Source organism: Sapajus apella, unplaced genomic scaffold (genome assembly GCF_009761245.1).
Source record: "Sapajus apella isolate SASKATOON/1434 unplaced genomic scaffold, GSC_monkey_1.0 scaffold141, whole genome shotgun sequence".
In the NCBI taxonomy this organism is placed as follows: Eukaryota; Metazoa; Chordata; class Mammalia; order Primates; family Cebidae; genus Sapajus; species Sapajus apella.
Genome location: NW_022437081.1, coordinates 912,668 through 930,829, shown reverse-complemented (window position 1 = coordinate 930,829; position 18,162 = coordinate 912,668). Strand labels below are relative to the sequence as shown.

Here is an 18,162-nt window from a genome sequence, read left to right as displayed (position 1 = left end):
GAGGGAAGGAGAGGCGCTGAGAAGAGAAAGAAGGAGAGGATAGGGCAGGGGGCAAGACAAAAGGAAAGCAGAACAAAAACAAAAACATAAGAACATTCAGCAGACAGAGACCACCTGTGGCTTTCAAAGCCTAAAATATTTATTATCTATCTGTCCTTTACAGAAAGTTTGCTGACTCCTGCTATAAATTCTACAGATGTTAAAAAAAATAGGAAAATATTATAAACTATTGCCAATAAGCTTGACAAGTTAGATGAAATAAACCCTTAGAAAAATACAACTATCCAAAAACTGACACAAGATGAATCAGAAAATCTGAATGACTCTATATCTACTAAATAAATCTAGTTTGCTATCAGAAAACTTTCCACAAAGAAATCCATGGCATACGTATACCTATGTAACAATCCTGCACGATCTGTACATGTATCACAGAACTTAAAGTATAATAATAATAAAAAAAAAAAAAAGGAAATTTCAGACCCAGGAAGTTTCCTAGTGAACCCTATAAAGCGTTTAATGAATAACAGCAATGTTACACAAACTCTTTCTGAAAGTAGAAGAGGGACCATTTCCCAACTCACTTTCATGATATTGCCAAAAGCTTTCTAAAGTCTGACAAACAAATCACACAAAAAAAGAAAATATCAGACCAACACTCTTCATGAATGTAAGGGCAAAAATACTTCACAAAACATTAGCACGTAGAAAATAGCAAAATAAAAACATGATGATACATCATGACCTGACCAGTAGGGTTTCTTCCGGGAATGCAAGACTGGCTTAATATTTTAAAATCAATATAATTCATCAAATTAAGATAATAAAGATGAAAGCCAGATGATTACTTCAAGAGGAACTGAAAGAGCTTTTGACAAAATTCAACAACAATTTTTTTCAGGAAACTAAGAATAGAAGGTAACTACCTCAATCAAATAAAGGACAACTTTAAAAACCAAAACGAAAACACTGGTAATATCACTGTAATGGTAAAATAGTGAATACTTTTTTCCTAATATTAAAAATAAGACAAGGATACCCACTTTAACCACTTCCATTCAACATTTTATTGGAAGTATTAAACATCAGAATAGGCCCCCAAAAAGAAATAAAAGGAATAAAAATCAGGAAAGAATAAATAAAGCTTTCTATTGTCAGATAATGTTGGCTTACATAGAAAGTTCTAAGGAATCTCTAAAACAATTTCTAGAAGCAATAAGTGAATTTAGCAAGTGAATAAGAAACAAAATGTGTGTGTGTGTGTGTGTGTGTGTATATATATATAGCATATAATATAAATAATAGTATATATTTCACATATAATCAGTTGCATTTTTATATAATGGCAGCAAATAATTGGAATATCTAGTTTTAAACTATTCCATTTTCAGAATACTTAGGAATAAATTTATCAAAATACATGCAATATCTCCCCACTTAAACTACAAAAGATTGCTGAGAGTAATTTAAATAGAACTAAACAAATGTTCCTAGATTAGAAGACTCAATATTACTAAGAAATAAATTCTCCCAAAATTGACCAATAGCTTCAACTCAATCTCAACCATAATCTCAGCAGGTTTTTTATACAAATTGATCAGCAGATTTGAAAATTTATATGGACATGTAAAAGGCTTAGAATAACCAAAGCAATCTTGAAAAGCAACAATGTTGAAGTACTCACACTACCTGACTTCAACACTTCAGGAACCAAGACGACCTGGTAATAACATAGAGCTTACAAAACAACAACAACAACAACAACAACAACAAAACAACATAATACGAAAGCCCAGAAATAGCCTTACATTTATACAACTATTTATGCAACTATTTGACTTTTTGTCAAAGGTATCAAAGCAAGCCAATGGGGAAGGAAAGGTCTTTTCCATAAATGGTGCTGGAAATACTAGATATCTACATAAAACAAAATAATCCCCAGCTCCTACCTCATGCAGTACATAAATCAATTGATCAAGTTCTAAACATAAAAGCTAAAATCATAAAGCTTCTAAAGAAAAGCATAAGAGAATGTCTTCATGATTTCCTGATAGACAAAGATATCCTAGACAAGTCATATATGGTTATTCATAAAACACTACTATAAATTAGACTTCATGAATATTAAAAAGTTTTGGTGAGCATGGTGACACATGCCTGTAATCCCAGCACTTTAGTAGGCCAAGGCAGGGGGATTGCCTGAGCCCACGAGTTCAAGACCAGCCTGGGCAAAAAAGTGAGAGCCCCATCTCTACAAAAAATTAAAAAATTAGGCATGATGGTGCGTGCCTGTGGTCCCAGCTACACATGAGGCTGAGGCAGGAGGATAGCTTGAGCTCAGGAGGTCGAGGCTGCAGTGAGCTGTGTTCAAGACACTGCATTCCAGTCTGGGTGAAAGGGCCAGACCCATGCTCCAAAAAATAAAAAATAAGAAAGTGAAAAACTGTTCATCAAAAGATATTATTGAGAAAATAGATAGGTAAGCCATAAGGAAAACATTTTCAAAACAATTTATCTGATAAATTGCTTGATCAGGTATTGATCGACTTACTACCTATGCAACTTACGACCATTCGACTTTACGACCACAATCGCTAGCCACGACTGCTCCGCGTCTGGCAGCGCAAACGTTGCCCAGCTGGGAGTACGACAGTGCGGACCAGCTTCCGGCAGCACTACCATCTCCGCGTGTACCATTTCAACTGTACATATAGCCTACTCAACTTACGACCAAATCGTGTTACGACTGATCCACGGTCCTGACTGTGGTCGTAAGTTGAGCACCATGTAAAGAACACTTTTCAACTCAGTAATAAGAGGGATGCTCACTTTTACCATTTCTATTCAACTTGGTACTGGAGGTCCTAGTCACAGCAATCAGACAAGAGAAAGAAAGGGCATTCAAATTGGAAAACAGGAAGTCAAGCTGTTGCTGTTCACCAGTGATATGAATGTATATCTAGAAAACCATAAAGGCTCATCCAAAAAGCTCCTACATCTGATAAATGAATTCAATAAATTCTCAGGTTACAAAATCAATGTACACCAATCAGCAGCACTGCTATACACCAACATTGACCAAGCTGAGAATCAAATCAAGAACTCAATCTTTTTTACAACAGCTGCAAAATAAAATAAACTAAAACACCTAGGAATATACTTAACCAAGGAGGTGAAAGATCTCTAAAACAAAAACTAGAAAGCACTGTTTAAAGAAATCATAAATGACACAAATGGAAACACATCCCATGCTCATGGATGGAAAGAATCAATATTGTGAAAATGACCATATTGTCAAAAACAATCTACACATAATGCAATTCCCACCAAAATACCATCATCATTCTTATGGAACTAGAAAAAAATTCTAAAATTCTTACAGAATCAGAAAAGGCCCACATAACCAAAGCAATTCTAAGCAAAAAGAACAAATCTGGAGGCATCATGTTACCCAACTTCAAATTATACTGCAAGGCTATAGTTACCAAAACAGGATGGTATTGGTATAAAAGTAGATATGTAGACTAATGGAACAGAATAGAAAACCCAGAATAAAGCCAAATATTTACAGCCAACTGATCTTTGACAAAGCAAATGAAAACATAAAGTGGAGAAAGGACACCCTGTTCCACAAATGGTACTGGGATAACTGGTAAGCCACATGGAGAAAAATGAAACTGGATCACCATCCCTTGAATTACACAAAAATCAACTCAAGATGGATCAAAGACTTAAATGTAAGATCTGAAACCATAAAAATTCTAGAAGATAACATTGGAAAAAACTCTTCTGGACATTGGTCTAGGCAAAGAATTCATGACTAAGACCCCAAAAGCAAATGCACAAACATAAACAAATGAATGGGATCAAATTAAACTAAAAAGCTTCTCTGCAACAAAAGAAATAATCAGCAGAGTCAACAGGTAATCCACAGAGTGGGAGAAAACATTTGCAAACAATGCATCCAACAAAGGACTAGTATCCAGACTCTACAAGGCACTCAAACAAATCAGCAAGAAAAAAACAAATGATCCTATCAAAAAGTGGGCAAAGGACATGCATAAACAAATCTCAAAAGAAGATAGACAAATAGCCAACAAACGTGAAAAAATGCTCAACATCCTTAATCACCAGGGAAATGCAAATTAAAACCACCATGAGATACCACCTTACTCCTGCAACAATGGCCATAATTAGAAAGTCAAAAAACAATAGATGTTGGCATAGATGTGGTGAAAAGGGAACATTTTTATACAGTTGGTGGGAATATAAATTAATACAACCACTATGGAAAACAGTATGGAGATTCCTTAAAGAACTAAACTTAGAACTACCATTCCATCTAACAATCCCACTACTGGGTATCTACCCAAAGGAAAATAAGTCATTATATGAAAAAGGCACATGCACACACATGTTTAAAGCAGCACAATTAACAGTTGCAAAGATATGGAACCAACCTAAGTTTCCATCAAACAAACAAGTGGATAAAGAAAATGTGGTATATATACACCATGGAATACTACTCAGCCATAAAAAGGAATGAAATCATGTCTTTTGCAGCAACTTGGATGGAGATAGATGCCATTATTCTAAGTAAAATAACTCAGGAATGGAAAACCAAATATCATACGTTCTCACTTATAAGTAGAAGCGAAGCTATGAGGACACAAAGGTATAAGAATGATATAATGCATTTTGGGGACTCAAGGGAAAGGGTGGTAGGGGGTAAAGAATAAAAGACTACATACTGGGTACAGAGTATGCTACTCAGGCGACAAGCACAATAAAATCTCAGAAATCACCACTAAACAACTTACCTATGTAACCCAAAACCACCTGTATCCCAAAAACTATTGCAATAAAAAAAGAAAACTACCCAATTTAAAAATGGGCAAAAGATTTTAACAGATACTTCACCAAAGATATACAAATAACTAATATGAACATAAAAAATTACTCCACATCATTTACGACTCTCGAAAACACTATGACAGTTTCTAATACATTTAAACATATACCTACAGGGTGAGTGAGTTGGCTTATGCCTGTAATCACAGCATTTTGGGAGGCTGAGGCAGGTGGATTACTTGAGGCCAGGAGTTCAAGGCTGGCCTGGTCAACATGGTGAAACCCAGTCTCTACTAAATATATAAAAATTAGCTGGGCGTGGCAGCGAGTGCCTGTAGTTCCAGCTATTTGGGAGGCTGAGGCAGGAGAATCACTTGAATCTAGGAGGCAGAGCTTGCAGTGAACAGAGATTGTGCCACCACACTCCAGCCTGGATGCCAGAGCGAGATCCTATCTTAAAAAATAAAAAAAATAAGAAATAATAAACATATACCTATGTGCCAACAATTCCATTCCTAGGTATTTATCGAAAACATACAAACACATATGCTCACATGAAGACTTATACACAAAGGTTCATAGCAGGATTATCCATAATAGCCAAACTGGAAACATTCCAAATGTCCATCAAGAGGAGAATATACAAGGAATCTGTGGTATACCCATTCTATGGAATAGCATTCAGCAAGAAAAAGGAACAAACTACTGAAACAAAAGGATGACTCAAAGAAAACCCATTATGCTACATGAAAGAAGCCTTATAAAAGAGAGTACATATTATAAGATTTCATTTATATAATGTTCTAGAACAGGAAAAACTATGATGGGAAAATATAAGAACAATGATCGGCACTGCAGGCAGTAGTTTCAGAGATTGACTTGCAAAGGGCACAAGGGGCTTTCAGAGGTGATAGTAATATTTTAGATCTTTTTTAAAATACAGAATCTTGCTCTGTTGCATAGGCTGGAATGCAGTGGTGCAGTCATGGCTCACTGCAGCTTTGATCTCCTGGTCTCAAGTGATCCTCCTGCCTAAGCCTCTCATGTAGCTGGACCACAGGCATGTACCACCGTGCCTGGCCTTTTTTATTTTTTATTTTTTGTAGAGATAGGGTTTCACTATATTGCCCAGGCTGGTCTCAAACTCCTGGGCTCAAGTGTTCCTCCCGCCTTGACCTCACAAAGTGCTGGAATTACGGGTGTGGCACTGCACCTGGCCAACATTCCATATCTTAATAGAGGCTTGGATTACATAGATGTATACATTTGTCAAAATGCAGAGGGTGTATACTTTTACAATTCATAATTGTAAAAAAAAATCTGATCTCCGAAATTGTCTTGAGCAGGATTGGCAGTCTATAACCTGTCAAAAGCTAAGGCAGTATGATATGGTGGAAAGGGCCCAGGCTTTAAAGTCAGACAAACATAGGTTTGAATTCTGGCTTAGCCATTAGACTGTGTTCTTGGGCAAATTCTCTGTTTGCTTATATATACAAAGGAGGCAGTAGCACAATGTCCAACATATAATGTGTTCCATAAATGGTGGCCAAGCATAAACTGACATTTGAGATAATTTGGGGTCACAGAGCCAATCATTGTACAATTCACAGACACCATTCCAACCAAGGTGTTAGCCTACTAAATATTATGTATGAATCTTCCCTGGGATGTTTGCATTTCCATAAGGTCCCCTGAAGATTAAAACCTTAACAGTGTGCCCTCTCTGTCTCCCAAGGAGTAAATGAATGAAGACTCAAAACAGTGCTTGGCTGATTGACTTTCAGTTCCCTGAGCTGCACTCACCTCAGGGTCTGTGCCTTCTTCATAGGAGTGAATGCTGAAGGCCATGCCATCAAATGTATGGCCCATCCGCAGCACAGCCAAAGCCAGCCCAGCCACCGTCAGATTTGCTCTCTGTCCAGAAAACTCCATCTTGTGACCAGCATGCTCAATTATCCTCAGAATTCTGCAAGAAACCACAGATGGAGAAGAGCATCCTACCCCTTAAAAGTAAAACCCACCCTCCTTACAAGATTTCCTCATTGCAAGACTTTTCTTTGCGTTTTAATCACTATCTTTGTATCACTTAGGAATTATTAAATAAGAGCACCGGCTTTGGAATCAGACAAGTTGATGTCTAAACCTTAGCTCCTCTCATATCTAACTGTGCGGGCAAATACAGTAATCTCACTTAGCTTCAGTTTCCTCACCTGCAAAGTCAGAAGTAATATTACACTCATCTCAAAATATTGTTGTGAAAATTAATGAAATTGTTACATGTAAGCGAGACCCTGCAGGGCCTCGTAGGACTTTATAAGAAGTTTGGATTTTATTCTATGTGTAATGGAAAGCCACTGAGTGGTTTTAAAAGCAAGATAAGGACATGATGTGATATATGCATTAAAAGATTACTCCAGGTGCTGTGTAGAAGATGACCCATAGAGGGTGAAGAATGGAGGCAGAGAGACCATTTAGGAGGTTATCATAGACAAGTTTGGTGAGAGAACTAGGACTAGGAATAGGGTGGTGGTGGTGGTGGAGATGAAGAGAAGTAAATGAATTCCACTGGAATATTTAAGGGATTTTATAAGTGGGTGTACAGTGTCACATACAAGCGTTGGTTATTGATTGGCTGTGAGTTAGAGGGAGGTAACTGGTACTATTCTCGAGTTTTTCACTTTAACACTGGTTGGATACATTTTATACACATTAAGAACACTGAGGGAGCACAAAGGTTGGGGAAATAGACTGGGGGTTTGGTTTGGGGTAACTGTTTACTTGAAAACTTGCTGTCACTAAGATTCAATTATAATTCAAATACATCCTTTCACAATGAATATTTGAGTAAAGTGACCCCATTGCATTGTACTAACTGAGCTTTCAATGTGTAATTACCTGACTTTTAAAATCGATGATGACTGTATGCCAAGAACTTGATAATATATACAGTCATCCATTCATATTTTGGGGGGATCTGTTCCAGGACTCCCATGGATACAAAAATCCATGGATGCTTGAGTCCCTGATATAAAATGGGGTAGTATTTTCATACAGCCTATGTACATTATTGTATATTTTAATCTCTAGATTACTTAGAATGCCTAATACAATGCAAATGCTATGTAAATAGTTGTCATACTGTATTTTTTAGGGAATAATGATGAGAAAAAAGTCTGTACTTGTTCAGTATCAACGTGAGATTTTTTTAAAGGATATTTTCAATCTGTGGTTGTTTGAATTCACAAATGCAGAATGCACAGATACAGAGGGCCGACTGCATTTTAAATCTTAAGAAGTATTAATACTTACTCATTGCTAACTTCATGCAGATCAGAGGCTGAATCGTTTTGCTTTTCCAAAACAACGTTGATTATTTGTAATATAATGTGGGTTAGGTTCATACTTATCTCATCACATTGTGAAATATCTGATACTTTAGAAACAATGATCTTTGTCTCTTCTTTATCCAGGGATGGGGATTCATTTATCAAATTTAAAATGTGCTCTGCAACATCCTCAGCATTCTCTGGGGAAAGAAAGTTGAGACATAAAAGCTGCATGACTTAGTCTTCTGCCATTCTGGTGTGCTTCCTTCCCTTTAAAGAGTAAAGAGGATGAGATGAGAATACTTACGAAGGTAACACGTTTACAGAAGGAAAATGTTGGCCCTTTGTTTCTACAATAGGTGTAGTCCCAGAAAGTAGAACGTAAGTCAAGTTTTTATTGATTAAAAAATTTTCATTCATTAAATCCTTTTTCAAATGTACAGGGAAATCTTTTTGTCCCTGAAGAATTATCTTGAAATTTCATTCTAATTCAATTGAGACTTTTGGGTATTTGATTGTGTTAAGTAGATTCCATCTTATACTCAAATATCAGCAAACACTCAGTCTATGTTTTCATAATTAAGGGTGGTGGTTACATTTTCCTGTCAAGAACCATCAAACCACAGAAGAAAAGCAAATATGGACTGCATCGTAATAAAAAGCAGTTAATTTAGATTTTCCAGAGAGTAAGAACGATAGATATTAACTCACTCGCTTTTTAATTCAAGTTTTATTATGGAAATTTGCCAGCATACACAAAAGTAGGAATAATAGCATAATGAATTTCCACGTTCCTCATGAATCACCCAACTTCAACAAGTGTCAACAAATGGCTAATCTCATTTTATCTACACTCCCACTCGCCTTTTCCCCAACCCCAGATTATTTCAGACTGAGTCCTGGACATGATATAATTTTATCCATAAATATTTCAGTATGTATCTCCAAAATAAAGGATTTTTACATGTCACAACCACAATAACAATAAAAATTAAATTTAAATATTAGCAATAATATTCAAAATCATCAAATATCCTGTCAGTGCCCAAAAGTTCCTGTCTCATAAATGCTTCTTCTAAATAGTTGTTTTGTTTGAATCATGACCCACTTTTAAAGTGAAGAGCTTTGTTAAACGAATAGAGCACAAATTAGATTTTAGTTCAATAGAACACATATAAAGCTGAGCTTTCTTGTGGTGTCTTTCTAGCTTAAAGCAATCACATTCAAGTCCAATAAGCAAAATATAAAGGAAAATATTCAAAAAAATACAATTTGTTAAGAAAAATTCCAGAGAGAGCTAACACTCATAACACACTTAACCCAGGTTATATTACAAATAATCAACCTGTTTCAGAAAACAAAATAATTCAGCATAAAATTCATCCCTTCTCTCTCTGTATTTCTCTTCCTCCCTCTCTTTCAATGACCTACATAGTTGTGCCTCCTCAAATCTCTCTCCTACCCCAAGCTCCCCACAACTTAACACCTTCAAAAGCCTACACACAGTACCTTTTGCTTTCTCCTCTTCCTCCTTACATTCTTTCTTTATTCTCTTCTTTTTTTCTGCAAACAACTTTCTGTCCTCATCAATGTAAAATAAGCAATAATAACTGAGATCCTCTCAATTCCCCCCCAGCCATTACCTCAATTTGTCCAATAAAGGATCACATAGGAACTGAGCTAGCAAAGACAGAGTTCTCCCTGAGGAGATGGGAGGAAGAGAAGTGATCGAACAAGGTTGTAATTGTTTCTGAATTAATATTTTGTCCCAGTTAACATCTATCTTCTGGTAAGTTAAAGAAACTGAGAAAATATTAAGACTAGGGATGATAGAAAAAGATAGTGAGCTCATTCACAGAACTTTCTACTGCTCTTATTAAATTGCTCAGACTGTTGAAAATGAAATAGCAAGAGCTGCCTAGTTATGATTTTGGGCTTCAGTGGTGCAATTTCACTTTCACATAGTCCCTGCTGTGGCAGAATGAAAGTAAACAGCAGGCCAATGGGAGACTAACTATACTGTGAAAAGTGATTATAGACTTTTTCTCTGGAGTTATACAGTTTTTAAGGAAAATTCAAGCTAAATTACACTCATCGTATAAAAATTCCTGGTCCCCAAGCAAAAGCAATAAAGGGACCCCTCCTTTATTTGTTGCAGAATAAATTGATCCTCATTCCTTGAAATACTGTTACAGTTAATCTGCCAGTAATTGCAACATTTCAAATAATAATATCTGCTATTTACTGAGCAATTTCTATGAGCCAGTGTTCCAGGTTATCTATTGCGGCATAACAAATCACTCTAAAACTTAATGGCTTAAAGTAACAATTTATTATTATCCTTCATGATTCTGTGTGTTAACTAGGCTCAGTTGAGCATACTCACTTGGAGTGTCTCATACAGTTGAAGTCAGATAGCAGCTGAGGCTGAACACATCAGAAGGCTAATCTGGGCTGGATGTCCAAGAGGGCTAACTCACGTGTCTAGCAATTGATGCTGACTGGTCAGTTGGCCTGTTGGCTGTACTCCCTACACATGGCCTCCCCCAGTGGTGTGGGCTCAGCAGTGTGCTGGGTCTGGCTTGTGATATACTGGAGCCAGCTTGTACCAGCTGGTGAGAACCAATTGTTAAATTTTCAGGAATTTTGTGAGCTAGTTGTTAAACATGGCCATTATTAAAAATTAAATTATATAAACCTACAATTGCATAAATTATACTTTAAAATGATGATATTCAAAACACTTCATTTCCCAATTATTTTGCTACATTTTACTAATCTATGCTGTTGTGATTATTTACATATCTACTGTATCTGTGCATACATCTCTTACCAACTTTATAGTTCAGTGACTATACATTACATTGTAGTTTGTATTCAGCCATGGAGGAGACGGTATTATATCATGAAAACTGGCAAAAGCTACAAATTAATACCTTCCTTGAGTAGAGCTTGTTGTTAAATATTTTTCAGCACACCACTGTTTGAACTTCTTACAGCATGGTGGCTGGCTCTGAGGAAGCATCTCAAATGAGAGTGTATCAAGATAAAGGATGCAGAAACTTCCAGCCCCCTTAAAAGTTAGTCCCATCATTGGCAAAGCCATTTCTTCCAAATTCTACTGGGCTAAGCAGTCACAAGCCAGCTCTGATTCAACTCCCAATTGACAAGGAGGAAATGAGTTGGTGGGCATTTTGGAGACAGGATACAACAGCAAGGCATTATACTTAAATTTTCTCATCTATTTATCACAGTAAACTTCATATTAGTCATGAAAGTACTCACATTATCCCTTTTATATAGATTAAGAAGTTATAAAATATTGAAATATTCTAACCTAGTGCTGACTCCAAAGCTTGAGCTCTTCAATATCACTTTTTATAGCACCTTTGCCTTTGGCCCTTTTCTCCACCATGTTGGGGGTTGGAACAGCTGTGCTTTGCAGTCTTCCTACCTGACCTCCTGGGAATTCCACTGCTTTTTCTTAAGTACTCACTATCCTGCCCTGATGGTGGAATGTGTTTGCTTTTCTAATTCTTCTAGATAGTCCTCAGGAGAGAGTTTTGTGAAAAGTTCTAGTTAACGTCGCTAGAGCCTGATGCATCTTTACTATCATGGAGGTAACAAACATTGGCCACAGAAGAGAACCCAAAAAACTTTGAAATAGCAGTACCTTTTCTAACTCTGTGATGTTAAAGAATTAAGAAAAATGAGCATTTAAGTGAGAGAGCTGAAGAGTTTTTCTTCAACCAAGATATCTAATGCTTGTCAGCAAGATTGAAAGCAAAAGAAAATAAATTGTTTCAATGTGAATACATTTTTCTTTCTTTTATATTGTATTCATTGTTCATTAAGCCCCTAATTTACAAGTAGAATAGAAGGATTCTTCCAAAGATAATAAACTCAATAATTTACTTTTCAGTTATATACATTACAATCATCATCCAACTGTTCTTTAACTCCACGATAGTTTTCTATATATAAAATGACTTCTCACAGTCAATTTTCTAAAAATCCCAACAACAATTCTGTTGTTGTTATGACTGTTTCTTAACTTTTTCTTCCACAAGAAAAAATTCTATTACCATGTCTAAAGAAAATGTGTCACTCAGAAGGAGGGAGGTCAGCATGAAACACAAACCCTCTGTCTTTCCGCCCACTCCCTTCAAGCTGAAACATTTCCTATTGCCCTGACTCTTGGTTTCTGATCTAGAAATCATCAGAGCTGTGTTTGCTTTTCTAATTCTTCCAGATAGTCCTCAGCAAGGATCTCAAACTTGCAACTTCTGTAAGGAAAACAGGTCTGAGAAGTTCACTGCCTCAAGGCCAATTCCCTGGCCCTTCTGCGAGGTACTGGAGTGCCTGTTCCTCAATTTCTGACATTTCACTATGGGAGGGACCCATTTTATGTAACAGAGTCATGTCTAGCAAGTTGTCTATGAGGAACAGATTCAATGTCTGGTGAGAGCTCATTTCCTGGCTCATAGACCTCCATTTTTTTCACTGTAACCTCACATGGTGAAAGGGGCAAAGAAGCTCTCTGGGGCTTCTTTTATTAGGGCACTAATCTCACTCATGAAGGCTCCGCCCTCATGACCTAATCACCTCCTAAAGGCTTCATCTCCAAATGCCATCACATTGGGGTTAGAATCTCAACGTATGAATTTTTGAGGCACACACACATTCAGCCTATAGTATATGCCTCACCAAAGGAGATATAAAGATGGCAAATGTGCATATGAAAAGCTATTCAACAACATATGTCATTAAGGAATTGCAAATTTAAGCAACAATCAGATACCACTGCATACCTATTAGAATAGCCAAAATCTAAAACACTGACAACACTAAATGCTGGAAAGGATGTGAAACAATAGGAACTCCCATTGCTGATGAGAATGCAAAATGGTACAGCACTTTGGAAGGCAATTTGGCAGCTTCTTATGAGACTAAACATACTCTTATCATACAATCCAACAACGACACCTTTTGTTCTTTACCCAAATGAGTTGAACACTTAACATCCATACAAAAACCTGCACACAGATGTTTATAGTAGCCGTATTCATAGTTAACAGAACTTGGAAGCAACCAAGACGTCCTTCAGTAGGTGAATGAGTAAATAAACTGTGGTACATCCAGACAATGGAATATTATTCAGTGCCAAAAAGAAATGCACTGCCAAGCCATGAAAAGACATGGAAGAAATTTAAATGCACATAACTAAGTGAAAAAAGCCAATCTGAAAAGACTGCATATTGTAAGATTCCAATTATATGGCCTTCTGGAAAAAACAAAAACACAGAGATGGTAAAAAGACCTGTGATTTCCAGGGGTTGGGATGAAGGAGGGATGAATAAGTGGACGATAGAGGACTTTTAGAACAGTGAAAATATCCCATATGACACTGTAATGGTGGATTCATGTAATTATACATTTGTCCAAACCCACACAATGTACAACAGCAAGACTGAACACTAAAACTATGAACTATTGGTGATAACAATGTGTCAGTGTAGATTCAGTTGTAACAAATGTACCACTCTGGTGGGGAATATTGATGGTGGGGGAGTCTGTGCATGTGGTTGGGGGAGGGTATATGCTGGAGCTCTGTACTTTCTGCTCAGTTTTGCTGTGATTCTAAAACTGCTCTAAAAAACAAAGTCTACAAAAATTAACAAAATTTTTAAAAAACTTTTAGCTAGACTGACCAAGATGAAAAAAGTGAACACACAAATTACTAAACTCAGGAATAAAGGTGTTCTGGGGGGGCATTACTACCAGCCATAATCTAAAACACAGATAATAATAAGTGTTTACAAGGATGTGAAGAAATTGGAACCTTCATACAGAGTTGGCAAAGATGTAGAATGGCAAACTGCTGTGGAAAACAGTTTTGAAGTTCCTCAAAAAGCTAATCATAGGGTTACCATATGACCTAGCAATTCTACTCTTCAATGTATACCCAAGAAAATTGAAAATGTATGTCTACACAAAATCTGCACATAAATGTGCATAGCCAGATTTTTAATAATAGCCAAAAGGTGCAAAAGAAATGTCCATCAACTGATGAGTTAATAAGCAAAATGTGGTATATCTATATAATGTAATATAATGTAGCCATAAAAATGAATGAAGCAATGATACATGCTACAACATTAGATGAACCTTAGAAACATGAAATGCCCCAAATAGGCACAATTCATAGAGACAAAAAGTAGATTAGTGGTTGCCCAGAGCTGGGGTCAGGGAGAAATGGAGAGACTGCTAATGAGTACAGGGTTTCTTTTTGGGGTGGAGAAATATTCTGGAATTAGTGATGGTGGTTGCACAATCTAGTGAATATGCTTTTAAAAACCCACTAAATTGTACACATTAAATGAGTGAATTTTATGATATGTGAACATCTCCATTAAAAAGTATCTAAACAATATTGAGATATCGATCTCTGCTTATCGAATCAGAAAAAAGATCCAGAAGTCTGATAACAAAATGCTGTGTTGATGAAGGAGTTGTAAAAAAGGCACTTTTAATACCTTGCAAATGGGAATCTAAAATGTTGTAACTATTACAGAGAGCATTTTGACACCATCAAAAGTATGATTGACCCAGCAATTCCACGTTCAAGGATTTATGCTTTAGGTATACCCTACTTTCTCAAAATTGTGACATGTGTAATATTCTTTGAAGCAGTGGGGCTTTTATTTTAAAGAGATACTCTTTATTTTGAATCTCTTTACCTCTTAATATGAAATATGCTAACAGTGTCACAAACCAAAATAAAAGCTAACATGGTCTACAAATGTATTTTTGAAAGAAATGCAACCTTCTATATTAGCTGCTTAGACAATGCTGTCTCTAAGGCTCTTATATAACATCAAAAATGTGAGTTTTTTAAAGTATGTTATACTATTTTCCCTACAATAAAAAAAAACACAAAAATAGTTGTACAGTCATGTTTTCAAAGAAAAATGTTACTAACAACCTAAATACTCATCCACATGAAACAGGTTAAATAACTAAATTGCGGCACATTTATTGTGGTATAATAGAATGCAGAGAGGGAAAAAAAGAATGAGGAAACTCTTTATATACTGAGATTATATACATTTATATACAATAAATTTATATATATGTAATAATCTCTGCAATATACTGTTAAGAGAAAAAAGGAAGGTGAAGAATAGTGTGTATAGCATGCTCCAGTTTGTGTACAAAAAGTGAGGGAGAGTATATGTGTATACATACATATACATGCCATTATGAATGCATAAAATGTCTCTGTGGATAGTGACTGAATGGCTGAGGTCAGCAGTGGGAGAGAGATGTTTTACATATACTCTTTTTGTTTTTTGAATATTGAACTCGGTGGAGTATTACCTATTACATTTTTTTAATTAAAATAAATAAAAACAATAATTAGCCAAAAAAGTAAAAAAAGCCCAGGCGCGGTGGCTCATGCCTGTAATCCCAGCACTTTGGGAGGCCAAGGCAGGCGGATCATAAGGTCAGGAGTTTGAGACCAGCCTGACCAACATGGTGAAACCCCGCCTCTACTAAAAATATAAAAAGTTAGCCAGGCATGGTGGCAGGCACCTGTAATCCCAGTTACTTGGGAGGCTGAGGCAGGAAAATTGCTTGGACCTGGGAGGCAGAGGTTGCAGTGAGCCGAGATCATGCCATTGCACTTCAGCCTGGGCAACAAGAGTGAAACTCGGTCTCAAAAAAATGTATAAAACAAAAACAAACAAAAATCACTGAAAACACTGATAGTCCTAACATCTCATGCACCATCACCACCTCCACCAACATTAATCACCTTGGTTCTGAAACTGGATTTTCGTAAGGTAGATTTTCCTAAGTGAGGTTTGCCTATGCTGTCTTTGGTTTGAGGTCAAGCAGGCAAAGTAATCGAAGTTCCATAATTTGTCTTATATGTACAGAACAATCTTACCATCACTTATGGTAATATTAGCAAGATCCACAATCTTGTCAGGAAGTTCTTGAAGCAATTTGCATTGTTTAAACTTTGGCTTTTCCCACTGAGATTTGCCCGTGTTGATGCTGATTAAACTGAAAAAGAGAGGAAAGAGCTTTCTCATCAGAGGATGAGGCAAGGATAGTCTTAAAGCAAATGGTAACGGAACAGGTATATCCTTGGCATGCCTTCTCGCCTGTACCCAGCCTCCTGGCATAGAGAGCAAAGGTGGGAGCCCAGTATTATCTTGTGAAATGAAGCAATTTTGCTATTAGGGAGCAAGTGAATCTGGGATCAACATGTGGGAAGGGAGAAGGGGGGGTGGATAAACAGGCAAGGGAGCTGGGAATGGGGCATGGCAATGTTCTGCTGACCAAGAGTCAAGGCAGAAATGCTGCCCCTCTAGACATGACTCTTTACTCTCACTATCCCTTCTTATCCTTTTTAAAGGGGAAATTCCTGTTGGAATGTGGTCTCTATCTCAGCATATTAACTCACTCAAAACAATTAGTATAGAGTCCTCTACAGCCCATTTTCCTTCATCATCCACCCTCCCCCATGCCTCACCTAATTGAAACCAGTTCGTTTCAAGTCAGCTAACACATTTATTGAGCACCCACTCTGTTCTAGAAATGTTAATAGGTAGCACAGACAAACAGGGCAGGGTTTCATCCGTCCCTCAAGGCGCTTATAATTAGGGGGTTTAAAACTCTAAATGTGGCCGGGCGCGGTGGCTCAAGCCTGTAATCCCAGCACTTTGGGAGGCCGAGGCGGGTGGATCACGAGGTCAAGAGATCGAGACCATCCTGGTCAACATGGTGAAACCCCGTCTCTACTAAAAATACAAAAAATCTGCTGGGCATGGTGGCGCGTGCCTGAAATCCCAGCTACTCAGGAGGCTGAGGCAGGAGAATTGCCTGAACCCAGGAGGCGGAGGTTGCGGTGAGCCGAGATCGCGCCATTGCACTCCAGCCTGGGTAACAAGAGTGAAACTCCGTCTCAAACAAAAAAAAAAAAACTCTAAATGTAACTACTCGAACTTAGGGCAAATATAAGATGAAAAGCTGTAAAAACAAAACTGAATCTACCAAACCACCATGGAAAGAGATGTTACTTTCAGCATTTGAGCTTGGAGGACAAGGTAGAAACGATAGAGGTAGTGAAAAACCTCTGTCCCCAACCCCAGGAAGAGTAAACAGCTCAAGCAGACAAAGAGACACTAGGAAGCGCTCATTGAGCTCAGAACAACAAATGGCCTTTTTGACTGGAGTGTATGGTAAAGGGAGGGAGAATGCTGAGTGAGACAGCAGGAGAGGAAGCCCATGGTCTGATGGACTATATTGAGGGGTTTGGATTTAATTCTTGAGGCAATGTCAAACTGGAGCAGGACGGTGGCATGATAGCAGCCATACTTCAGGAAAATCACGCTGGCAGCAGCGTGGGATACAGTTGGTGGAGCGGGTAAGGTGTACTGTGCAGTTAGATGGCAAGGAGACTGCTCTAAGAGTGGGCAATAAGGGCTTGCACCAAAGTAGTGGCAGTGGGGTTGGAAAAGAAAGGCTAGATGTGGGCTCTGACTAGGACCATCAAAGCTGTAGGACTTGCCAACTGATTAGACACAAGGAGGAAAAGGAAAGTCCTTGAAGTTGCTTTCTAAAAGAGGGCTTTTTAGCTAACTCTGTCAAAATCTGCTGCCCCTCTAGTCTTGCCCACTTAAGTTAATGGCATAAATCATGAACAGCAGAGAGTAAGAAAAGAGGGCTGATGATTTTAAAAAGGAAAATGATAAAGTCAACAATAGAAGAGTGATTTAGTAAATTACTACGGCCCATCAACTAGATAGTTTCCAAGGCCGTTTTTTTTTTTGAAACGAACATTAAGATCATGAATGTAAAACATGGAAAATGTTTAATAAACCACTGAATGGAAGGGTAAATTGCATTATTGATATGAGGACAGTGATTACCACTACATAAAATTTAAAGGCATACAGAGAAAGGCTAGATG

At 37.4% G+C, this 18,162-nt stretch overlaps 1 protein-coding gene across 1 annotated transcript in view; it reads right to left on the bottom strand.

Annotated features, from left to right (window-relative positions):
* The window catches only part of ADGRG4 (adhesion G protein-coupled receptor G4), a 111,468-nt gene that overhangs the window by 37,456 nt on the left and 55,850 nt on the right, over positions 1–18,162 (bottom strand). The window contains exons 11-13 of the mRNA XM_032264020.1: positions 16,132–16,250; positions 8,161–8,377; positions 6,655–6,817 (exon numbers count right to left, since the gene is read on the bottom strand). Of these exons, the coding sequence (XP_032119911.1) occupies positions 6,655–6,817; positions 8,161–8,377; positions 16,132–16,250 (499 nt within the window). The remainder of the gene's footprint in view (positions 1–6,654; positions 6,818–8,160; positions 8,378–16,131; positions 16,251–18,162) is intronic.